Genomic DNA, 25,641 nt, shown 5'->3' on the forward strand with positions numbered 1-25,641 from the left:
TAACACCACCTCTAAAATGGGAGCAGTGACCTCACTTAACCTCTCTCCCTCCCAAGAAGACTGTGAAGCTGAGTGATGCTTGTTTTTGTTTCCCAACTCTTGGGAAAGTGTGGGAATTTCTATGCTAGCCTGGGATCACATGGTACCTTTCGATAATGCAGGATGTCGCCTCGTGGCTGATGGAGGAGGAGTAGGTTTGCCAGTCTCCATTGGGCAGTTCTCGCACTTGGACTGTGAAATATCGGATCGGTGAAGATCCATCACTTCCAGGGACCCACTTCAGCAGCAGACTCCGTGAGGACACATCGCTCTGGGGGGTCATCACCTGCCTGGGAGGTGCTGGTCGTTCTGCAATTAAACCATAATTCGGTACTGCTTTGAGAGGAAATTCCACATAAAATGTGACAGCCTGATCAGATTTTCATAGTGGTAATGCCACAGGAGATTGAACTTTTGGATTTGCCCCATGAAGTATACAACCATCCCATTCCTTAACCTTCTCCTGCAAAGAGGAGCACTAAAACTGATTCTTATCTCCCTGCATCAAAGGTCAGCATTGAATATACACCTTCCTAGCAGTGAACCTCAAACTTGAGGGGGGGTCTTGGCCTGGTAGGTTAAGGAAGAATCACTAGGACTGGCAGTCAAGCAAAGCAAGGCTTTCCATCTTTAATGGAACTCAGCTGTGCTTCTGGCTGCAGTTGCTCTTTTGAAAGAATTTGCCTATAAATTAGCTCACTTTTTAACCTGTTCTTACTCCTTGGTACCAGGGACTTTGTTCTCTCTGAGCTGTGTAGCATCCTCTTCCCCAGCTGCTGCCCAGTCAAGGCACAAAGGAGAGAAAGGGATGAGCTGGAACACGCTGCTGTGTTGCAGAGTCCAAGCACACACAGCTGATACTGAATTCCTGCACCAGCCCTCTCTGGCAAGGATCTGGGAACCATCAGCAGCTCCTGGTGCTGCTGCTTCCAAACCCCAGCCTGGAGCTAGTGGGGAGCTGGGGCTGGAGCACCCGCTGCAGGTCACTTCCAGAGCTTCCCAGCTCTCCCCTTCATACCCACTAACCTTGAACCTGCAAAGTCAAATCAGCCTGTGCCGAGGGAGATCCCTCCAGAGTAATTACCAGCACACCTTCTGAGATGAGCAGGGAATGGTAATGCAGGTGTAAGCATGCCAGTCCCCAACTGTTTCATTACAGATCTCCTTTCCCGTCACCACATCTCAGCACTCCATCGATTTCAATAGAGAAACTCTATAGAGTGAGGAATAATTGTTTAATTGTTTATCATGAAGATTATTGATTCTGATTAAAATGTGTGGCATGTAATAAAGCAAAAATTGATTGGAGACACCGCAGTGACTTGCTTTTGAGAAGCAATTCAATTCAACTTCATCAGCACTTGTTTCCATAAACACACCTCTGCCTGCCTGATTCCTCACAGCTCCACATGGCAAGCACTTCATTTCCCTGCCACTGCCTAAAACCATTTCCTGTGTGTTCTGGCATTTCTCTGCAGCCTGCTCTTGCTGACATCAGTGCCCAAAAACTTGTAAGCTATTAGCTGGAGGAAGCCCTGGGTGCCAGCAGCCTGCGAGCCGCAGTACAACGCAAAAGGTCAGTGCCTTACACTGACAGGCTGAGACAGGTATGCAGGTTATTCCATCCAAGGAAGTGAGTGTCATGCAGGGATTTTATAAACTTGGCTGATATGCTTTGCTGTTGTGGGCAGGTCAGATCTTGCAGTCACTCTCCCACGATTCCGTTTCCTTCCGCTGCTAATGGGAGATCTTAAAATCTTCTGTGTTGCAAGATATACTCTCTGACTGTTTGTACAAAACCATTAGTATAAAGAGTTTATTTATGGGAGTTTAGCCACAAGCAAATGCTAAGGTGAGCTGTTTGTGCAGGAATGTAAGGCTTGACTGTACCAGTCCACATGACTCTATGGACTACTTTTAATTTCTTGCTACATTTACATTTTCTAACTCAGTTCCGTCCTGAACATTGGTGTTGATTATTCTGAAGTATCACGGTGTAGATTCAAAGCACTGCAGCGGAACCTCTGGAGAACACAGCCACAATATAACTTGGGATCTGTAAATCACAGGTATCATTGTAAAATGTAAAAAATTGTATTTTCCTTATCCAAGGAATTTACAAGGACACGAGTGACCAATTTTGCTAATTTTCAAGGGAATTTTTGTGTCTATCTACCTCACTATCGAGGACTACAAGGATATCAAATGCATTTTTATTAATGGAAATAAAATATCTTTTTACTCTAGAATATTTACTGTCATATATACAAATTCAGGGTTAATTTCTTGTTAGCAGAATAGCTGCACTGGATAAACTTCTTTATCATCCCCTTATATTGTTCTTGCTGGTGTGAGAATACACATTCTTCTCCCTACACTTTATACATGGGATCACTTCAGTTAACTCTTGGTTCCATAGCATGTGTAGAGACTCAGCAGAGCTGTCCATCAAAAAGAGAAAGGGTTCATACTATACTATGACTTTCCTTCTCAAGATAACCCTAAAGCACTGATAGCAAGAAGGGATCATTGTTCCCACAGCAGAGCCGGGAGTTCTGACTTGAGCTATTGTGTATCCTCGCGCAAGGCCTGGGAAATTTGAGCACATCTTATTGAGAAGGAGAGGCTCTGAGCTTTGAGACTCCACTTTATTTGGCATGGTGGGTTTTTTTGAAGCTTCCACATGTTGGACTTTGAACTTCCCCTTTGACAGCAATCAGACAGGGGTGGAAGAAACCTTGAGCTGATAAATCTCTTTGACGGACAGTATCTTTAGCAGAGGCATTCTCAGGTTTCAAATACAGCTCCAGAGGTTCTCTCTCTGAGGACTGCACTGTTATGCACTGAGAAGGCTGCACATGACCTAGAGGGCTATGCCAGCAGGAATTTTAACTCCAACCACACAGGCCAGAAGTAGTTGAAATGCACCTCACAGGTTCTTGCTGCTGGTGGTTGAGTATCAGACCAACACCCTCTCTTCTTAGAAGTGTTAGAGGAAAACAACAAGGAAGACATTGTGGACAAATACAACGGGACATCCTTACTCTTGCCCTAAATGATTTGCAAGGTGTAGAAAGGACTTCAAACAAAAGATTGCTTAGTAGGCACATTTTAAGCACTAAAAGTAAATATAACTGGTTGTATTATAGTACAAGACTGGGGCAAGAACTAAGACCAGGCCCAGAAGCACATGTAAAAGTTCTAACAATAGTTGAAAGACACCTGAGGAGGTCTGCCCTGGTGACCTGCTGAAGTGTGCTTCTCTCTGAACAGTGATTTATAAAAATCACACAAGCTGCATGATTTTGACTTTTGAGTGAGAAGTTTTCTTAAAGATCAATATCCAGACAGCACAATGGGTCAGAGCAGCACGTCGCACAAAACCCAGTGATGCTGGTAAAGTTACCCTGGCTGCTTTTGACTTCATCAGCTCAAGGGACCAGATACATCCTTTGCAGTGAAACGTGGCATATGGTGCAAGACCAGAGGAAGACCCACCCTTCTGTTCTCCACCAACATATTCACCAAAATATCCTCTTTTAGCTCTGAATTAAAAAAAAACAAACCCAAACAAACCTTCATGAACAAGTAGAAAATGCAACTTTTCTATCTGGCAGCTCTAGAGATCTGTTCTAAAACTGGAAAAAGGAGCAGTTACTTGAGCCAAAGCATTAAAAACAAGCAATGATGCAGAGCAGATCCTGTAATACCTTACATGTCTTTCACGTTTTGATACATTTGGTATCTAAGCATCTGGTTTCATTTATAGACATGTATAAATGCTGACTTCAAGTAGATTCCCTTCAGAACAGGATTTGACCGGAGATGCAGAGTGCAAACAACCATTTTATGGCTGATGGAAGAAACAGAAAAGGTCTGGGCAATCCAGATGCAAACGCTCTGCTCGAGCGTGTGGCAGTGAAAGGCCAGAGTAATTACAGACACATTAGGTCAGGGCTGAGGTACAATGGAGGAGCTGTGGAGAAATTCTGCAACACCACTGCCTCTCATTTTGCGTTCCTTAATCAATATAATTCATCCATCACTTACTTTCTTAAGACTGCAATCTTTCTAGAAAACGAGAGAGCTGAAAAAAAGCCATCTGACTGCAAAAGGAGGCTGCATATGGCCAATATAGCAGCTGATGGAAAAATCAATTCCAACAGCCCGGCAGGTTAGAAGAACTGTGCCTCATAAAAGTCTGTCTTGCTTTCTCAAATCATGATGTTGCTATGGTTTGGGGCAGGTTTATGGGGTGAGAAGGAGGAGGTGTACAGGCTGTGGGCTGTTATTAAAACTCCCCTAAGCGCAGCTCAGGCTCCAAGGCAGGCACGGGAAGGCTCTGAACCCGCGGCTGGAAGCGTTACCTCGTTTTTCGGTGGTGATCACTGTGGCTTCCAGGGGCTCCCCCCAGCCCTGTCGGGTCTTGGCAGATGTCCTGAAGATGTAGGCTGACTCCGGGGTGAGGTCTGTGGCCGTGAACTGCCGCACTGTCGAGCCGACCTCCACCGTGGTGAACTTGTTGGGGCTGCTGCTGGCCAGGCGATAGGCGACCTGGTACCCTGCAAGCACAGCACCAGCCAGAGAGGGGGAAAGGGTGAGCTGCTTTTACCAGCAGGGACAAAAGAGCACCAGAACTATTAGTTTATCATAATTGCTTATCTGAGATCAGAAGAAAGTAATTTACTCCCTTTGCTGTTATAAAACTCTGCTCTACAGCAGATGCCATACGCTACAAGGGAAATCACACACAGCGGCGCTCACAAGGGCCTACTGAATATAACTGCCACAAAACCCATTTCACATTCCATCCTTTACACCAACAAGATGCAAAACCAGTTTAATCTTTCCTGAGCATACTGGTACCTTTTTGGAAATCAAAGGAACAAAGAGAGCTGGTGCAATATGTCACCTGGTTGAGGCGGATACAGGCAACACTCCAGTTTCATCTTTCCACCCCAGCACACGTGTGCATGTGTGTGCACCCACACTCACGGACTGTTCTGCCCTCTCACAGTTTCAGCACTGGTTCAAACTCAAGGTTCTCCAGCTGCAGCTCCAGCAGCTGGATTGCCCAAACTGTGCAGTCTTATCGACCAGTCAAGGCTTGTTCCTCCTTTCTGCACTTGCTTTTTCCTCAGCTCTCCCACACCCCTGCAACTGTGCACCAGGGCCAGAACCACCCTTCTTCTGTCATTCAGCACCGCTGCCCTTGCCCACAGTCCAAGGAGGAGCCTGCAAGCTGTGTGGTCCTGCTTCATCCATGCAGCTCTCAATAGTGAATTCTGCTGATGCCTGTGAGTGATAACCCCCGTTCCACCCTGTCTGACAATCAGGAGCTCATAGTTTAGCCCGTGTTATTAATGACTCCACTGTGCAAGGAGGGCTTCCAGGGTTCTCACGCACCACTAGCAACAACCGTCCCCCAAAGAGGGTCTGCCAAATGTTCAAATCCGTTCTGCAAACCCAGCAATTGAATCAGGTTCTCACTTCTGGAGCTCGATGGTAACTTCCAGTCCAGCAGCTGACTTCCAAAATCAATTAATACCAGAACCGATGCGGGGTTTTATTGCCCGAGCTGAATGTGTGATTAAACGCTTCATGGAGTTACACAGGGCAGAGGGCAGCCAACAAATCCAAATCAAACCAGCTGAAAACAAAACAGTCATGACATAGTTCTGCCAACCCTCTGCTCGTCTTGCGAATGACAAAAGGGACCCGCAGCACCTGAGCCATCCCTTTCTCACGGAATTAATATCCCAGCTAGAGTTTGAACTCCCACCACATTTTGGCTGTAACAAGATCAAGGAGAGCCAAACCCGGCATGCTTCATTCAGGAAGGCCAGTGCATGAAATCTGAGGGCTTTATCTTACCTATGGCTATTAGACAAAACTCAGTGACATTTATTTCCCACTGTGAATATGCAACAATTGCCACGTGTCCACTCACAGAAGAGGTCCAGAGTTCCTGCAGCTCCTGGAATGAATGCCACTGGCGTGTGGTGCACTCTGTCATAAACAGTGGAATTTAATTGGGATACAGATGGTATTAATTTTCTTGTGCTGACTCTCACAGTGCCACTGACAATGCACCACTGCATCCTTGTCCTTTCTTCTCTGGCAGCTGCTCAGGGATGTGGGGCAACAGCCATTGCTGCTTCACATGGAACAATTTGATTGCACCAACACCTTAATGATGTTTTAACTTGGTCAGCCCCGCACTGGTTAGACAGCTGGACTTAATGATCTTTGTAGGTCCCTTCCAACTGAAATAGTCTATTCTAATCTAATAAAAAAAAAGTGGCCTGACTTTTCAGAGCTCCTGAGCATGCTTAGATCCCAGCAAAGTCTGAGGGTCTTACCCTTTCAGCATTTCATTTTTCCACCTCCAAATCACCTCCTTTTATCCCTGGGACTAGCTCTTCCATTACTGGTCCAAAATATTCCACCAAAGTATTTCTGTGCCTTTAATACTGTAATATTTTGATCTTTTTTAAAGTCTACAGAAAAACAGAGAGCAATGGGAAGAAGGAACTGATACATATGATCTTTTTTGTTTATACTGATGTGAAGAATGTGGGAGTGAAAACCCCAGTGCAGGATCTTAACAAGGAGGAAAAATAGTCAAAGAAAAGCACTGGGGAAATTTTTACAGCAGCAGGAAAGATGAAGGAAAAAGCAACTAAGATGGCTAAAGAAGCTTGATAAAGGGACATAAGATGTAAAGAATAAGACCTGGAGGGAAACAGAGAATATTAAAAGAATAGAAAAGTTGATTTATCTAGTCATTAAAAGATAAGTATGATATCTGGGACATATCCTTGTCAAGCAATTTCCTCTCTTTTCTCAACCTTCGTAAAATATAACATGTAGTTAAAATGTAAAGAGGGAATAGAAAGATAACTATTTACTGCTAAATGGTGGTACTCGTGCTGGAAAGCCAATTACAAACACACTCAGATTAGGCAAAGGAACACATATCTAGGCCATTATAATATCTTACACAAGAGTGGGTCCATGGCTAGTGTAAAAACTAATTTAGCCATGAGAAAGAGGAAATCACTTGTCACAGCCTGTCTCTCTGACAGGCTCTGCAAACTCCCTTTCCATGCATCCCTGTGAAAAACAGCATCAGCTCTCACTGCCCCCTCCTACCTCTGCTGTGTTGTCTGACAGTCTGGGTAAATACCTACTTTCCTGAATATCTCAGGCAGAGTTTACACAATCAGAGCTGTCACCTTTACAGATTTCCTAAGAAAATCAACACTTCCATGGGTCTGATTTTAAGGTAGATAACCAACTTCTACACCTGAATTCATCTTGCTCTTATTGCTAGCTACAACCCACCTAAGAGACACCCAGCATTGCATTTTGATCCCCTGCATCTCCTATTAGACAGTTTGGGACAGCCAGGATACAGACTGGCATAAAAAGCATTATTTTTACTTTTTCTGAGTGGCACAGAAGACTCAGCATTTAAACTACAGCTTGGATAATAACTGGGGCTAACGCAAGATCAAAAAGATAAAATTATTAAGTTGATGAATTCAGCAACAAGGGATGGGAGAAGAAAGGAAATGTTAAGTGAAATCAAACAAGGCAAATCAATAGAGGTAAATGGAAAGTGTTCAAAGAGAAATTAATGTATGCTTGAGGGCTGTAAAAGGCAATTGCTGTAGTAGAGGAATGAGCAGCTTCCTTCCCTTACTAGATTACGACAGTAAGATGTTGCAGATATCTCAGAAAAAAAAAATTAAAAAGTCAAATGTTATGAATGAAAGTAAAATCTTTAAAAGGTGATCAGAGGAAACTTTTTGGAGAAAGGAATATCTTATAGAACATGAAGCATCTGGATGGCCAATAAGAGGAATTCATATTATTTTCTTAATTTTTTCCCCATATAGCATCAGATCCCAAATCTCTGCTGCTATTGGGAATGCTGCCATTCACCAGGCCAAATATCACAAAAAAACCCCCTAAAAAACCCTGAAAGTTCAACTCTTCAGGAGTTTATTTATTCATTGAAACCAGGCTTTTTTTTTTTTTTTTTACTTTAGCATCTTCCTAAGTACTTTTTGCACAACTACAGGCAGTTCCACGAGCTACACTTTCTCAACTCAATAAATGGCAACAGTCTGAACCGCCTGTGAAGTGTTAGGTCACCGTAACACAACTGGTGGATTCCCCAAAGCAAACAGGCAGGAGGACGCCAACACACCATGAATATCAAAAAGCTTTCAAGCTCATCACCACACAAAAAGCCCTTCAGAACTGACAGCCCCCGCTCGTGCAGGCCACGGTGCGGCAGAGATACAAACACTTATTAATTTGTCACACGACTCGGGGAAAGGCAAACGATCCTGGGAGGTTACGGGTGGAGCAGCAATCCCGTTTGTTGGCTTCCCTGCTTATCTGTTCTAGGGCCAGCGGGTGTGCAAATGCAGCCTGGGATCAAAACAGGAATTTGCAAACATGGATTACATCCAATTTCGGTTCTAATTCTCGGTGGAGTTCTTACACTTTTTTCGCAATAAGCTTCAGGTAAATGCTAAATACCAGGGTACCCATGAGGAATACTAACCAGGGCCCAGGAGGATGCAGGTTAAGCTCTCGTTTTCAGGGGAAGCTCATAGCTTGAAGTGCACATATGCACATTAATGCATCATTTATCTTTAATAGTATTTGAAGGAACTATGTGGGTGCTGGCTGAACTGAGTGCAGAAGAGAAGACAGAGTGAAGCCTCAGATGGTTAGCATAACACTCCCAAAAGGAGAAAGGGAAACATCTAACAGTCTTCCACAGTAAAATATTTAAGCAAACAAACAAGTGGTTTTTTCCCTCTTGGTGCCTGCCAGTATTTCATCCTGCTAATCTCTCTCTGAAATGCTAGAGCGTGTTTTTATATAGATTACAAAAATGTTAGCTGCAAAGGTGCATGTATACTCAGAGGACAAGGCAAGCAGAGCAGGAACATTAGTTCAAAGGCTCTCTATATAAGTTGCTCTTGCAACGCAAGTGGTTTTTCTTTCCAATCCCAAGAGTGAATAGAAGGGCACTGCACAAAATTAGTTCACTTATTTTTCCCAATAACTCTACTTCGATGCACTTGACCCGGGGGGGTCACAAGGAAGTTCATTATAGTAATGAGATTTAAAAGGTGAATAGGAAAAAAAACCCCAAACTCCAAAAATTTGCAACCTTTCCTTAGAATATATTGAGGTTTATATGTTTTATGAGGTTCAATATGAGAACATATTGAGGTTTTATCTATTTTTGAAGCACAGCTCACTTCTTAGGAAAGATCACAGAAGTACCCAGCATGAGCAATTTTCACTTTTCTCTCTGCCATTGGCAGCTAACTACTTCCTCCAGGAACCTCAGTATTTCTACCATGGAAAAAATAAAAGAGTGGAAACTGTTGAATAAAGACAATGGACTTCAAAGAAGTGCACTGGAGGAAGTGGCAGGTAACACCCCCCTGGGAAGGAATTCAAGTTTGCTGACCATTTCAAAAGAGACCAAAAAAAAAAAAAGGTACAACAATTCCAGCGGAGACAAAAGATGTTAAGAGGACAATATGTTTGCATTCAGAGCTCACTAATGACCTGAAAATCAAAACTGAATTGGACAAAAGTTGAAACAGGACAAAGGTCTAAGGGAGTGTATAAATAGACAGCACAGGCACGTAGGGACAAAAACAGAACAGCTAAAGGGCAAGGTGAGTTATAACCTTAAGGGCATCAAAAGCAATGAGAAAGATTTTATAAATACATTAGAAATCTGAGAGGGAGGAGGAGGACAGGTCAAGCAGTGGGAAGAAAAGATAAGCACGAGAGAGGTGAGGCTGATACCTCCATCCCTTCATTTTCACACACAACAGAAAGTTGATGCTGTCTAGAGCCTCAACACAAATCAAAACTGACAACAATATAAGTAGGGATGTAGGCTAGAATAGAGAGCAGGTTAACAAATATTTAGTTAAGCCCGATGTAATCAAGTCAGAAAGGCCTGATGAAATTTGCCCTGCAGTGCTTATATAACTAGAGGGAGCCATCTCTGAATAATTAGCTGTTCCCTTCAAGAACTTGTAGATGACAGGTGACATCCCAGAATATTACAGAAGGGCAAACAGACTACACTGCCTTTTAAAATGAGGCAAGACCAACTAGAGGAATTATGGACAAATCTAACTCAAGTTCAATATCCAGAAAGATCCTGGAAAAAAAAAGAGTCAATATACAAGCATCCATGAGGATAATAACGTGCTAAGGAACAGCCAATATCTGTTTGATTGGAGCAAATAATAAATATCAAATAATCTGTTTTCCATTTTGACAGTGTAATTGGCCAGGTGGGAAGAGTAGATATGATCCACATTGACTTTGAGTAAGACTTTAATATGGTTGCACAGAGTCCCATCAAAAGCAAACAAGAGAAATAGAATCTAAGAAAAATACTGCACATTATGAGATGATTAAAAAAAAAAAAGTAAAAAAACGTTGTTATCAATGATTTGCTAACAACCTGGGAGGATGTATTAAGTAAGTTCTCATGAGACCTCATGAATGAGTCTGGTTCTAATACTTTCATTAATGGCCTGGCTGATGGAATTGCCAATCTGCTTGCAAACTCCAAAAATGACACCAAGCTGTGAGTGGCTGTGTGCACTTTAAAGGACAAGAGTGTCGTTTAAAGACATGTTGGTAACGAAGAGAAATGGTCTGGAATCAGTGAGATGAAATTCAATAAAGGCATCTGCGAATTAACTTAAAGAGAAAAAGCTTAATGTACTTGTAAAAGAAGGACTGGCTGACCTGGAAGTGTACTGAGGAAAAGGGCAGGAATTAATAGTGGGACATAAACCTACTCAGTTACACCATCAGTGTAGTCAAGGACTGTATGAAGTATACTGGGATGTATTACTGGGAATGGACTGTGAAAGTCATTGGAAACAATGACAAACATTAAACACGCCAAAGATTCTTTAAGGGACACCCTCCCCCTTTCATTCCAACCCTGCATTTGTATGATGTTATCATCAACATAATGGCAATGAGTAAGAACCAGCTGAGGGGGGATGCACTGCACAAAGAACTCTGCAAAGACAAAATAAAAGAGAGTTCCTCCTCCACCAAGCTTGCAACTTCAGCAAATGAGGCTGACAAAGTGCAGCAATGTGAGAGGTTGGAACACAGTCGGGGGAGCAAAATGTCTTTTGTGCTTTCTCATCATTTCTATCAAATGATTTCTTTTTCTCCTTAACCACATCCTGTGATTCAAATCCCAATCTCTGCTGAGAGCAAGTTCTAGGCCACACAGTTCCTTAAAAAAAAAGCAACAAATCAAACCCACAAGACAACCTGGAAGCCAACCTTCCTTGAGCTGCAGAGAAACCCTGCGTGGATCCATCTCTGGCAGCTCACTGCTGCCAAGCTTCACACAGACTCTTCCTCGTGCTCAGAAAATCCTGCAGCGTCTGCCTTTGGATGCCATTTGATGACTTTCCTGCATCTTCAGGTGCCAGGATCACTTTGGTAAACTACACACCTGAGCAAACACTTTGAGTTCTGGACTCAGGATTTAAGCACAATGCAGGACCAGTCCTGTATTTAAGGGATGCCACCAATGCAGGAGCATTTTAAGCAGGTGCCCTCTACCCAGCAAGGGAGGCTTTAGGAAATATTGCTAAAAGCCTACCCATGAACCTGAATGGGCAGCACAATCAGAAGCAGAAAGGTCTGTCAGATTGAGAACTAGACAAAACAGAAGCTTTTGCTTCTGTTTTTAGAATTGAGACACAAATCTTTACTCACCAGCTAGAACTATGGTAAAATGTGTTTAACATCACCAGAGAACACAAAATTGCTGGGTAACTATGAACTACATTAATTTTAGAGGCAGCAATGGATTCTTACATTATAAAACTCTTCATGTTTTAAGTGCAAGTAGTGACTGGTGAACATATTGCCAAGGTAACCCAAGAGTTATGAGAGCAGGAAGCTGAGAAGGTTTTTCACAAATTCCTGTCGTGCCTTGCTGCCTCTCATGTCCTTGATGAAAAGCCAAACATGATTTAACTCCTTGTGACCTGTCAGACAGTATTATCCAAAGGAAGCAATAAAAAGGAAGCACACATGATACTGAAACATCGGGCATGCCTGGCAAGGGTGGGGAAAATCCAGGTCTCCAGGCAGTTTACCTAACAGTCAGTCAAACAGGTTACCAACCCAAATGCAGATGGGAAGAGGGATGACATTCAAACATAGTGCCTGAACGACACCAAATTCTGGCTCAAGAAAACACAAACCATGGAGCCACACAGACTTTTCTCCTCACCACAGTCTCGCAGCTGACACCGACATATTTTCTTTTCTTTAGGCCACAGATTTGCTTATGTACAAGGGGAAGGAAAACTCAGCAGCTGCAGCTTGCTCTGGTCTCCAGCCCTCTCCTCCCAGCCCAGGGTCTGTTGCTCCGTCTTACCCAGAATGATTCCATTGGGCTCCTCCGGTGGCTGCCAAACAATCCGTACGGATGTGAGCCTCACCTCGGGGAACACCAGCCTCACAGGGGGGCCAGGGGCTGGAAAGAAGAACAGAGATCATGGCAGCAAGGATTGCGTGTCAGAGGGGTTACAAGTTTTCTGCTCACCCTGTACAGAATTACAGCCCAGGCTGTAGCTCCCCAGTAAGTAAATGGTTGGGTGCACCTATGTATGTACATAATATACATTTATTCTGAGGAGTCCTGTCCATGGCCAATGTCTCCAACACCCAGGGATACCAAACATGACACAGAATCAGTGCACCCTACAGTGTTTTCCTACTGCACCGGGAGCTCTGAACCCTGAATGATTTTTCTCACAGCAGCATCACCATTGGTGTAGCTGAGAACATACTATAAAGCAAGTCACTGAGCTGCCTTTACAGAGTTATATAGCTTAATCCACTTCATACCTGTTGGAATTGAATAATATCCCCTCTCTGTGTCATCAGCACTGGCTTTGAACTGCTTCCTGACATAACATTTGCATCTTAAACACTTAGGTGTGAGCAGGAGAACCCGAGGCAGGTGAGACGCACATTAACACAGGCTGTGCTGACCATCCCGGGTGCACAAGGTGAGGAGATGCTAATTCATACATTAGCATCCACGAAATTTCCCCTTCAGCACAAATTCCACCTGCATTACTCCCGGTGATACTTATAATTAAGTCGAGCCCAGAGGAGACACAACATATTTATGTCAGGGGTATGGAGATGGAAGAACAATTTGTTTCATTTGCCAACATGCACTTAAGGAGGGAACTGCTATAATGGGGTTATCCAAAACAAACAGTTCTAAGTATTTCTCATTACAGCCCAATATGTACATTTCATGGAGTGCTTTTTCTCTCCCTGAAGAGTTCTGCTAACAGCAATTTTTCTAATTTTTCCTTTCACAGAGAAGCCAGGTCCCCACAGAGGCAGTATGCTAAGAAAAAGGCTAAAAAAATGTCAGGGAGCTGCTGTCCCTGTTCTTGTTCCTTCATGCTCCTATTCCTTCCTTCCCTGCACAGAAAATGTTTTGTTAAGCCAGATGTGGGAATGTTTTCAGTCCAACCAGATTACCTTAATGAAGTTGCTAGTAGAAACCAATGTTTATTCCTTTACTATTGAGAAAAATTTCGATGAAAAAGAGAGAGACTTAAATAGAAGCCTCTCACACTGATATGAATCTATTTATTCCCGAAAAGCTAATGAAACTAAAACTAGTTTTAGCATCCACAAAGGTAAAAATATTTTAAGAGCTGAACTAAATTGCTGTAGAATTCCATCATCAGGAATGCTCCCACCACATCGGTGTGCCCAGAGAGCACTGGGGCAAGGGGCTTGCTTGGGTTCCTTCAAGACATCCAACTGCACTGGGAAGCCTCTGAGCTTATGGGAAGTGCTGGAGGCAGCTGCAAAAGGAAGCTGGTATGATCATCTTCCAAGGTCAATGTCTTATTCTTTTTGGGGAAAAAAAAAAGGAGAATGGATTACTGAAGTTGCAAATCCTACCTTTCTCCTTCAGTCCAATCAGACTCAGATTTGTTTGTTGCTTTCAATTGCAGCACTCTTTTTTATTTTTTTAGCATGATTGAATTTCAATAGGAATTTATAATTGGGCTCTAAAGTTGTTTTCAATAGAAATTATCTACACCAAGCTTCAGAGTTCAATTTTGTAAGTTTTTTTCCTCTTCACTAGCTGCAGGGAAGGAGCCCATGACCAGTGGAATAGTGCTTAGTTATCCTAGGTATGGCTGAAGTCCTTTGGGATCAAAGTCGGAAAAAAACACCCCCCAAAATCCAAGCAGCCTTAGGGTAGTTGTCAGCTACACTCGCACCACTAAAAGAAAGCAGTGGTAAAAGGCTGGGCCAAATAAAATGGTTGTTTTGGTAACCTTGGAACTCACCATCATCCTTGGTTCTCTCTATCACTGCAGGAGAGCTGGGGACTCCATCTCCGATCCGGGTGAACGCCAACACCTGGATCTCGTAGAGGACGAATTTCCGCAGGCCGGAGAGCAGGACAGACTGGGTGTGGTTCCCTCTCACTGTCTGGCTCTTTGGTTCAGAGTCCAAATCTTTTGCTTTGAAAAGTATCTGCAGGATAAACGCGGATGAAATACAGAAGAAAGGAGATTGTTGCACGAGGACCGGAGAGAGGGACACACATTTTAGATTCCTCCTTTTCACACAGTGTAAAATGAGATTATATTCACCTCTCACTCCTTTCAAAGTCAACACATTTTCTGTATCTTCTCCAGCTGACTTTGGAATAATATGAATATGCAGCAGGTGAATATTATATAACAAATACAAAACTATTTCCTGTTAATGCATTAAAAATCAAATAAATGTGAAAATCCATACCTTGTACCCCAGGATGAGACCATTCTGCTCAGACTCAGGGACTGCAGCCCATGTCAGCAGGATCTGGGTGGAACTCACGGCTTCAGCAGTGACATTCTCAGGAGGAGCAGAGGGAACTGGAATAACATGGCATTACCAAAGAGCAGAAATAGGTAAGACAGATCAGATCATTTTGCTCCATCTGCTTAGGATTCTCCCAGACTCCCACAGAAGAGTATTCAGACCCAAAAGGACTGGAATACGTTCTAGACAACCCCTCCTCCTCTTGTATTCATTCTACATCATCTTTATATTTCAGCCTGTCTCACAATTTCTTGCCAGTTCATCTCAGAAATGACAATGTTTGTAAAGAGCTAAACATTTAATACTTTTCAGTGGCTACAGACAGACAGTAAATATTGACAGCTAAGAATAAATTTCAAGCTCTATATATTTGCAGTAATTAGAACCAAGTTTAAATTGCTGGACTTCTCCAGAAGTCTATCTCCTAGTATTTCTTTCCCATACATTTTATTTCCCTACGCCAAAAGCTGGAAATCTTTCTGAATGGGAGTTTATCTTATAGCATGATCTGTTTTAACAAGAAGTTTTATGCCATCCTGGCTTCCTATATTATCTGAAAGGAAATTATAGCATCTTGTCTGGAGCTAGCAATAATTTCCCCCACTGGATTGCATTCCCAGTTCAGTAAGAAGTTCTTTAACCTCTGAGCCTCTTGATGATGTGAGAGCGCTCAGCATTTGCAATACATCAATTACAGATGGATATATTAACACAAGGTGTATTTTCAGGGATTGATACGGTGTCAATGAGAGATGCCTATTTCATTTATGTTGCAAAATTGGCTCTTATGAAACCAGAAACATCATTAGAACTGATGGCACAGGAACACTGTAATTTTCTCTGACTCCAGAGAAGAGCAAACTTGCATTTTCCCTGTGCCATTAAAACTCGGAGAGCTGCAGAACCACACAACTGCAGGCTTTTGCAGGCAAAGCCTAATAGCATGTCACGTTATGCAAGCAGGATTTGAGGCTATTTTTAAGAGTTCACATTTTATGCTGCCCTTTCGCATTCTTTCCCTGTGGCATTTCCAACATCTGAAGGGTACAATCTTTTCTAAAGCCTGATACACCTGTCAGACCTCAAGAGAACATTCCCCAAGTTATGTTAGACAAGCACTTAGGGACAGTAAGGCTTGATTAGGTCCTGAATCTATCACAAAAAAGGAGCCCAAATCTCTGCCAAAAGGAATGCTTTCCTGGCTTGTCTAAATGAAAGAACAGATCTGCTGTTCTGGAGGCGAGCTCCTGAAGCTCCTAGCAACATGAATGAGATAATGAGTATGACACCAGAATTAATATAAATTGAAACCTCCCCCCCTCAAAAAAAATGTACCACTCCCACCCTTGTGCACTCAAGGTTAACAGCAGAGATAGTAATTTCTGAAACAATTTCCCTGTTACCAATTATTTGGGACATGAGAAACAGAGCACCATCACACAACACTGCAGCAGACTAAAATCCAATTTTTTTCCCCTCCAACACTGAAGTGACTTTTTTTTTTAAAAAATCTTTTGCTAGATTTATCCCCCACAAGGATATAATTATGTTTAAGGAAAATAGATTGCCAGGAGCCATGAATGTCTTTGGATAGCTGCCATTACTTTATCTGTAGATCTTCACAAAGAGCTACTCCCACATGAATCACTTCTGGAGAGAGAAAGGGTGGAGGTGGGTCGCAGGGAACCAGGATGTGTAGAGGAAAGAAGCCCTTTCCAGCCACATTTATTTTTATTTTATCTGTTTTGAAGCCTTTCAAGAGAGAAAAAAGTTACTTTATTTTACAAATATTTCTTTTCCTCTTTGATCAGCAGCCATGAGCTGTCCTGAATTCACAGAGGGTGGAGGCTGTGCCCGGGCTGGCCCTGAGTGCACCCTCACTTTGAGGTGTGTATGATCAGGCTGCTGGCAGGGGCACTCAAAAGCTGACAAAGGAGAGAATGGTCTGTCTGAAGGTTCATTAGCCCAGACTCTGCTCAATTCCCAGTGACAGAGCAGCTAAATGTCCCCTCTCCTGGAAGGGAATCTAAATCCAATGCCTAAATGGCAAAAATCCTCGTGTTCATTGAGTGTCCTTTAACTCTTCAGTTCTCATGTCAGCGCTGAGAATTTTATTCTAATATGGACGGATGAATTCAGGACCTGCAAATGATTTTATGGATCTTATTGTTGCCGGTCTTTTATCAAGTAACAGACTTTGATCGACCCCTTAAGAATGAATTGAAACGTAACCTTCATTTCTCTGACCCTTCTCCTCTCTCAGGAAGCCACGATTCAAAGAAATTATAGTTTGCTAAGACTAATTAGTGAGTGAGGCACATAATCCCTCTTTCCTCTGCAAGCTCCCTTCTCTAATGCTGGTTTCCTTAACTGTTGCACTGAAGACTTTGTTATAAGCTCCAAAGCTGAGTTCTCATTAGTAACCTGCAAGAATAGTACAGAAGCCAAGCAACAGTGTCCAAAAAAAATCCCAGAGCTTTAACAAAATGAACCGGAAACGCTGAAACTAAACGATGAGCTAATCCAGCAAACTGCCAGCTGCACGGGGCACTTCTGAAGATCAAACGTAGGAAATTATAGAGTTACTGGCACTTTGCACTGCAACTTCAATAAGAGCTCAAGTTTTAAGGTTATCCATGTTGGCATCTAAGATCATGCATCCTCTTTCTACATCTGACACAGCCACATTTGATGTATAGCAAATTATATCGTTTTATGTCTCTAACTGGGCCAAAAGAAGCTTTTAATAAGCTAGCCTGTATTCTGGCTTTCTAAGAAAGCTACAGAGTGGGATGCAGTGGTTCTCTCCATTTTTGCAGCTCATTTTAGCTGCACATCCCTCACTCTTTCTGCAAGCAAAAATTAGAGCGGCATATTGTACCTCTGATGTCAACTAAGAAGTGAAAACTTCCAGCAAGGTATGAGGCAAAAGTAGCGTAGCTACAGCACACATCCATTTTGCCCATAAAATCAGATATTGCAGGCCAAATTCTCAGCTTGTATAAACTGACAAATTCCCACAGTGACATTGGACCACATTTGAATTAGCAGGCGATGCTTCATCACAGCACAGTAAGTGCTTCGTGAAGGTCAGTCTCCAAAGCACCAGGAGATTGATCCTTGCCATGGATGTGTGACCATGCTCCTAGAGTAGCTCATCCTGTAAGAAGAGTATACACATGCATGCAGCTGAATATTAAGAGCACAAAAATCTATTAAGGCACTGGGTTAGGTGTATTGGAGATGAATTTTTTTGAGAACAAGAGGGTCTGTAAGAGGAACTAGCCCTGCCAAGGTTGTTCTAATACATCAGATGTCTTTGTATTTTCTTGCTTTCTCTATATTTTCCTACAAATGTTGTCAATTTATTGAGTAGAAACTGAGCTTGTTACTCTGCAGTTATTTTACACTGTAAAATTTAATGAGCTATTTAATTTCTAACATTATAAAAAACATTTTGGATTGATAAAACCCATTCTGTTTAAAAATCCTAATTCATCTCCCTCCATCTTCAGCTGCTTGCAACCCTATCTCAGATTTTCATTTTAGGGTTTTCCAACTGTTTTTCAAGCCTGGGTTACCAAAGCCTACAGGATTATTTATTCTCTCATAGTTTTTTTGGTTTCTTTGGTTTTATATTCAAGAGCATCAGAAAGCAGTGAGTACCTGTAATGACACACTCCACTATTGTTGGCATGTGTGCTCAGCTATTAGTGATGGGATTGCACAATCTAAAATAAACAGAAGTGCTCAAGTACAGCTTTATTTTCAATAAAGATTTTGAACTTCAGTGGCTGCACTGTCATCAGGTACCATGACCTGGTTTAGCGCCCAGGCTTTAACTCCTGAACTCCTTGGACAATGTCAAATAGAACTGTGAGTTCTGTCAATGAACCATCACATAATCCTGGCCAAGGCTCCTCTGGCCAGCTGTGAGGGATGTTTACAATCCACAGCACCAGCAAAATCAACTTCCCTGACTCTGTATCTAAAAAACAGAAAGAGAAATATTTAGGACACCTGCTTTTGAAGAGCTTTGAAAACATAAGCGATAAACAGAATTTTTCTTATAGTTCAGGAGACAGACCTAAAAGTGCTTTGACCTTTCTCTCCCGCTTTAAATATCTTTTATTTGCATTTTAACCCCATTTGACTGTGCATACAGGTTAACTCCAGATTCCCTGAAGTGCTCTCACACAGCCTGCTGCCATGCCAGCGTGTCTTGTATATTCTAAATCTAAGAAGATACAGCCAAAAGTCTGAGCCCTGACTTGCTCTGTGCAGGGAATCAGATGTCAGTATCAAAGAAAACACTTGGAAAAAAACAAACGAGTCCTTACGCCCAAATCACAGCTTTGTGCTATTTTGATCCCGGTTTCTGTGTGCCTCCTACAATCAGTTTCAAGTCAACCTTCTCTTAATACTGCCAGAGAAAATGCCAAATTCACGAGTAACCTCTGATCTTTAGATGCTGAGCAGGAGCACTGTAATCCTAAGGTTTTATGAAATGACTTAATCTCAGTATTTACTACATTTCAAAAGAAGTGTTTGAAGAGCCGCGGAAAGAAGAAAGTGGAGGACGAGATATCTTTTTATTATGACACAGAACACTTCAGAACTGTTTTGCCTGGGTCGTGCTATCTCTAACTCCAGCACAAGCCTTGTTTAAAATACCTCTGGCAACAGCTTTCCAATTACTACTTCCCAAAAAGCTGCACTTTAATGGAGGGGGATGACTTTGTTTAGCCTTCTCCCTGGCTAGTTCAAAGGGGAGTTATCTGAACCAGCAGACCAAACCCTGCTGTGAGTGTTCATGCTTCCCACCAAGTAACACTGTGTGGTACCCAGTGCACAGACATGCATATGTAAGGGTAGGGTATGCATAGGATTACATCCCAAAACTTTTTTAATGAAGGAAAATCGGAAAAAAACCCAAGAAAAAATATTGGTGTAGAATCTTGCATAAATACGGGTCATAAAGAGCTGTTACTATTAAACTTTTAAAACATATATGTCACCTACTTTGTTACTTACTTGAAATATAAATTTTAATTTCCCAGATGCACATAGGGTAGGTTTGGAAATAGGTTTTGTGGAAGTCAATTGCTAGAGAGCAGCTTTTCAACATCTGCCTTTATTGTTGCTACTTGAGCAAACAGCAATTTACTGTTTCCTGAGAGTGACAGTTTCCTTCTGATATTTGAAGTCTCTGTGCTTGCCTGGACAATTCAACTTGACAATACAGTCCTTGTGCTCTAGGTCTATAAGCAGGTTATATCTATAAAGCCTTGTACATACAATTTTGGAAGGCAGGTTTGAAAACGTGCCATCAAAATCTCAGATAATTATTTCATTTCTGTCTGTGTAATCATCTCTCTGAAGTGACTTGTGCCCTTTTAGAAATATTTGATGCTTGAAATGAAACTTCGGGTAACCACAGCTGTGAGAAAATCTGCCTCAGAGGAAAGAGGGAAAATTAGGGGCAGTGGGGTACTGGGGAGGAAGAGGAGGCAGGAGAAAGCAACTCAACCAGAGAAGTCTGTATACAACCTTCTCCTTGTGTTGTCCATAATGCTGCCAAACTGGGGCAGGAATGGGGAGAGGTTGTTTTGTTTGCTTTAAATGTATAACCTGCAGGTTTGTGCATGACAGCAGGGTAGGAATGAAAAATAAATAACACCTCCAAATGTCTGTATGTCTTTTCACCTTTAGTGCACCTAGAGATTGGGTTTTTTTTAATTTCACTTTTGATTTAATGGATCAGCAAGCAAAAAAACCCCACCCAACAACAAAACACCAAACAAAAAAAAATTAGTTAAAAGCTGAACAAAAGGGTAGAAAAGCAGTGAATTCTCAGGTGTGCTTGTCCCAGAAGATTTGGTGCTTTCACTCACCAGACTCCCGGGTTCGACCCCTCACGACTTCGCTCCACGGCCCTGCCCCGATGGCGTTGAAGGCCTGGATCTGCAGCTCGTACTCTGTCCACTCCTCCAGGTCTTCAACCGTGTACTCCCTCTCCAGTCTGTCATTAATGACCTTCATCAGGACAGGGGACTGCAGGTCCACACGCCAGAACTTGATCCTGTACCCCACCGACTCCGGGTTGCCGTTGTACTGCGTGTCAGGCAGGGGCTGGAAACGACAGAGAGAAACACAGGATTCCTATCAGAGCACGTTGCCAGGGCTTTCCAAACTATATTCCAAGGCTGCCCAGACTCATGTAAGGCCATAGGAAGGCAAAAAAGATCAAGAGGTTGATTTTCTGTTTTATGTTTCATGATCTCTACGTTTCTGTGCTGCTTGAAATTTTCTTTTAATTTTTACCTTAATTTTGAGCCAAATAGATATGCTCACAAAACCAAGCCATTTGCTGTGGGTGTATCAACAGAGATGATACGAATATAATATATTTCAGAGCTTTGTGATTAATTATGGAAATGAATGATAAATTGCTGAAGCATGTGACAAATTCATTTATCGTACTTTATTTCTTTTTTTTTTCTTTTTTTACTGACTCTCTGCCTACTCATTTATCAGCAGAGATTCATTCTAGTATTCTAACTCCCCAAGCAATTTCAGAGATTAAAATATGAAATAATTAGCCTACTTCACGAAGTTTAGAATTTTTCTGCTGTAAAACTAACTACATGATGCCACGGATGGCTGAGATTCAGTTCTGATTCACTGGGAAAGCTGGATACACATTAACATTTCACAGCTTAAAAGACTGTACCCTGCAGGCAAGCAGGGCTAGAAACGTGACCCTTATTCTGTAGGAAGGGAGGAATTCCCAGCTCCCAGGGGGACACAAATTCACCTGCAGGTCTTGAAATAAAAGAGATTAAACACTTTCAAATATTGATGTTATTAAGCATGGAAATGGTTTATCGGGTCATTTTTAACCGTGGTTGTTGTTCCTCCTGAACCCTGCACAGTTTGACTAAAGAAAAACAGCCTTCCAGGTAGCACAATCTTAATGCTTTAAAGTCTCTTTTAAATGTTTTAAAGTCAAGGTTGTCTCTTAAAACAACCTTGAGTTAATTTTGATGGGAGATATGTAGGTCTGGATACAGTACCAGAGGTGTAACAATGTGGGCATGTTATTCACAAAGAAAAGCCACCAGAGAGTTACATGTGTCCTATCAAAGGAACTGCAATGGCTCTTCTATGGATGGTGAGGTGACACCTTCAAGTCTGATATTTTGGTCTTGCAAGGTTCAGAATTAAGTGCAGTGTCCTGCTGAGAAACTGGAATTATTCCTTTCTGAGCAGGAGAAAAGCCCTCTTGCTTCCAGCCTGATTTTGACTTCCAGCCATAATGAGTTTATGCATGGAAAAGCTAACATTTGGGCAAAAGGAAACCTGTGCTTCATCAACTTCACACCACAGTAACCCCAGTGGAAAATTCTGCCTAACAGAGGTGAAGAAAAACCATTCTGGAGCAGGTTAATTGCCAAGTAAATCCCAACGTGGCAGCTCTGCAGGTAACTGAGACAGCCAAAGGGGTAAAAGGATGTCAGCAATCACAGCATCTTCTCCATTAATCATTCATTTCTGCATTTTATCACACAATTCCCCACCCTTTCAAACAAATACAATCTTCCTACAGGGGTGTAATGTGCCAGCTTTGCTGCTGTTGGACCCCCAGCTCTCAGCACCACAGGATGGCTGCCAACGGCCAGGATGCACCTTCTGGGGACCGTTTTGTACAGAGCAAACAACCGAGCCCTGGAAAGCTGCAAATTGGCTCAAGTGTTACATTCCTGCCCCATGTGTTGACCCAGAGGGTGGTACTGGAGAGCCTCAAAGCAGAGGTTTCAGACACAGGCGCCTATTCCCCTGATGAGGTGGCAGAAATAGCAGCAGTAGGCAATTTATTTGATTAATAAGGCACTTAAGGTAAGTCTCAGATTTCCGACTATTCAGAGAAAGGAAATAATTTCGCTGTTACTCCTTGTGCTGGATGCAAGCAGGAGGCACTCTGGAGTGCTGGCCTGACCCCGGGGGGAAGCAGCCGCATCCCAAGCCCCGGTACCCGGCTCCCTTCCATCCCTGTCCCCCCGTGCTGCTCACCACCCATCGCAGCCACAGGCTGGTCTCGCTGGCCGTGCGCACGGTGACGCTCCCAGGGGACACGTCTGGAGGGGCCTGTAGCGTCTGGATGACCCTGGAGGGCTGGCTCAGGGGGCTGGGACCCACCACGTTCACCTGCCTCATCCGGAACCTGGAGCGGGAGCAGAGACGCAGCGTGTGCTGTTAAGACCTCAGCCAAACCATTTCCCATTTCCAGAACGGGGGAAAAGATGGGAGAATACAAATTAGGGCTCTCTAAAAATGTTCCACAAAGGTCGTTGCACGCAGGTCCCCTTTGTATTCGCTGCTGAAAGCTTTATGGTAACTGCTCTCAGATCCTCTCAGGTATTTAAAAAATGAAAATGAGATTAGCTTAGGGTCTATTAGAAACTTAGGTATTTGTGTGAGAAATTTATGTTAATTATACCAGGCCTGATGAGCTTATGCTGGCAGTAAGTGATTTTCTCTTGCGATGCTTATACAATACATTCAGAAAGGTATTAAAATATCAAACTTTGGATAGTCTCATTCCCTGTCAATATAAAGAATATTCTAGTGATAACATTTCCCCTCAATTACTCATTGAAAGAGGCTGATTTATCCCCGTGCTGCATATTCAGCCTTCCTGCACAAGAAAGATTAAGTTATTTAATATGGATATGCATCTTTAAAAAATACCCTGTCTGCTTGAAACCGTCTCTCCCACAATAGAAATCCCCTATTGGGTCACAAAAGATTTAGGGAAATCTCTTTTACAGGCAGCACCAAGTAATTAAGATGTGCTGTACATTTCAGATACTCTCACCAGTCATAAGCAATTGGAAGTACCCAGCACTTGCACATAAACTTGACCTGTTCATACACACTAAACACTTAATTTTTAGACCTAACAACTGAGCTTGGGAAAAGGATGAGCTAGTTAACACAGCAGTGTTTATTTACCTGCTCTGATCTCCCTGCGAATTGCACTAAAGGAAACATATTAAACAAATACTGTCCTGATTTCATAATCAAGCATTAGCCCAAAATAAAGAAAAGAAGATGGCCTGTAAAGATGGGTCTGATAATCAGCTCTCACGGTGTCTTTCCTCAGTGGGCAATGACTAAAGCTGACCAGGGGACAACAAATCCATTTGGCAACAATTTTCTAGGTTTCAAAAATCTGTATAAAATTGCTGAACACTGAAGCAAACCCAAAAAAGCTCCTATCTGCACCTGCATGAGAGGAAAAAAACCAGGCAAAATTCAAGGAGCTGCTTTACAATGAAAAAACTGAAATACAATTCTCCTCTCAGAGAAGAACTGGATGTGTGAAAGATCTCAGCATAATTTGTATCCCTCCAGAATTTAATGAATGCAAGAGAGAAACGAGATACAGGAATAAGATTAAACTGAAAATTTTAAAAACAGAAAAAAACTAATTCCCCCAAATCTCTCATATATTTCCTCATTACTTTCTATCCCAAAGACATTTCTCCATACACCTGGCTGGGTGTGCAAGTCTTCCTTACTCTTCATGGACAGTGAACCTTGAACTCTGGTACAACCTGCACTTTACTGCTTTCAGCCTTAAGGATCCACCTTTATGAGGACAGCAAAATCCTCTTAACCTGAAGATAAATTTTCCTAAACCTCTGCACCAGAAATTTCTGGTCAAGTTCAAAAAGATTTTCAAAGAGCTCTTAGTGAAACATTTAGCTCTGGAAGATGAGGTTTAAAACACTTCAGTGGAGAGTTAGTGAGAAATTCAGTCTGTTCTTACGTTTGTGACCAAGAGAGGAAAATTAGCCAGCACTGGATCAGCTGTAAATTATATGAGCTCTACTTGGTTGCACCTACTACCAGCTTACAACAGCACATGGGTTAGTTAATAGGCCCTTCAACCAGCACAAAATGGACAAGTTTCTAGTAAGCTGATTTAACATTTGCCACTAGATCTCCTTGCAACCAGCCTTTACATTAGCAAGCTGGTTCATGGCAGTATTTTTCATTAGGACTGAGTACCTCAAATTCTCCAGTCTTGTCTATAGCACAGCAATGCATGGCTTGGATTGAATTGATTTAAAAATCAATCTTGTTTAACTGGGGTGCACCCATAATGCAGATCCACTTCAATCACTTTAAGCATTGCGTATATCTATTAAGCTTAACTTGGTAAATTCTTATAAACAAAGGTTTCATCTAACTGATGTTACCAAATTAGGTTAAATCAATAAAATGATGTTTAAACTGATGTAAATATGTAATTACAGGTTTGCACCAGCTTAACTACAATTGATTTGTCACTGGCTGATGTTACACTGGTGTTCCCTTCAGAGGAAGGAAGTCACAGGACAGCAGTTACTCCTAAAAACATTTCACTGTGCACTTGAATTTCCTTTTTAATGTTATGAACTGCACTGTATGCAAATTACAATTAACAACATCAGATTAGCAATTTTAAGTATTAACTATGAAAACAGCAAACCTTTTCCCTTTTGTTCAGATTATAAAACCCAGCCAGCTGTTTCTGATTAGGAAAGCTGTTCCATGCTGCTATTTATTCACCTTTTTTTTTTATGTTGCAGC

General features: G+C 42.2%; 1 protein-coding gene across 4 annotated transcripts in view; it reads right to left on the bottom strand.

The window, feature by feature from the left end:
- SDK1 (sidekick cell adhesion molecule 1) overlaps positions 1-25,641 on the bottom strand; it is a 398,710-nt gene that overhangs the window by 61,662 nt on the left and 311,407 nt on the right. For 3 of the 4 annotated variants that reach the window (XM_027683614.1, XM_027683613.1, XM_027683615.1), the window contains 7 exons: positions 23,074-23,224; positions 20,895-21,132; positions 14,938-15,053; positions 14,478-14,667; positions 12,524-12,622; positions 4,407-4,601; positions 147-348 (listed from right to left, as the gene is read on the bottom strand). In XM_027683614.1, the coding sequence (XP_027539415.1) occupies positions 147-348; positions 4,407-4,601; positions 12,524-12,622; positions 14,478-14,667; positions 14,938-15,053; positions 20,895-21,132; positions 23,074-23,224 (1,191 nt within the window). Of the gene's footprint in view, positions 1-146; positions 349-4,406; positions 4,602-5,913; positions 6,017-12,523; positions 12,623-14,477; positions 14,668-14,937; positions 15,054-20,894; positions 21,133-23,073; positions 23,225-25,641 lie in introns of those variants that run through there. The other variant, XM_027683616.1, reaches the window with a different exon arrangement.

This window comes from Neopelma chrysocephalum, unplaced genomic scaffold, assembly GCF_003984885.1.
Source record: "Neopelma chrysocephalum unplaced genomic scaffold, ASM398488v2 Primary Assembly neopelma1_65, whole genome shotgun sequence".
Classification (NCBI taxonomy): domain Eukaryota; kingdom Metazoa; phylum Chordata; class Aves; order Passeriformes; family Pipridae; genus Neopelma; species Neopelma chrysocephalum.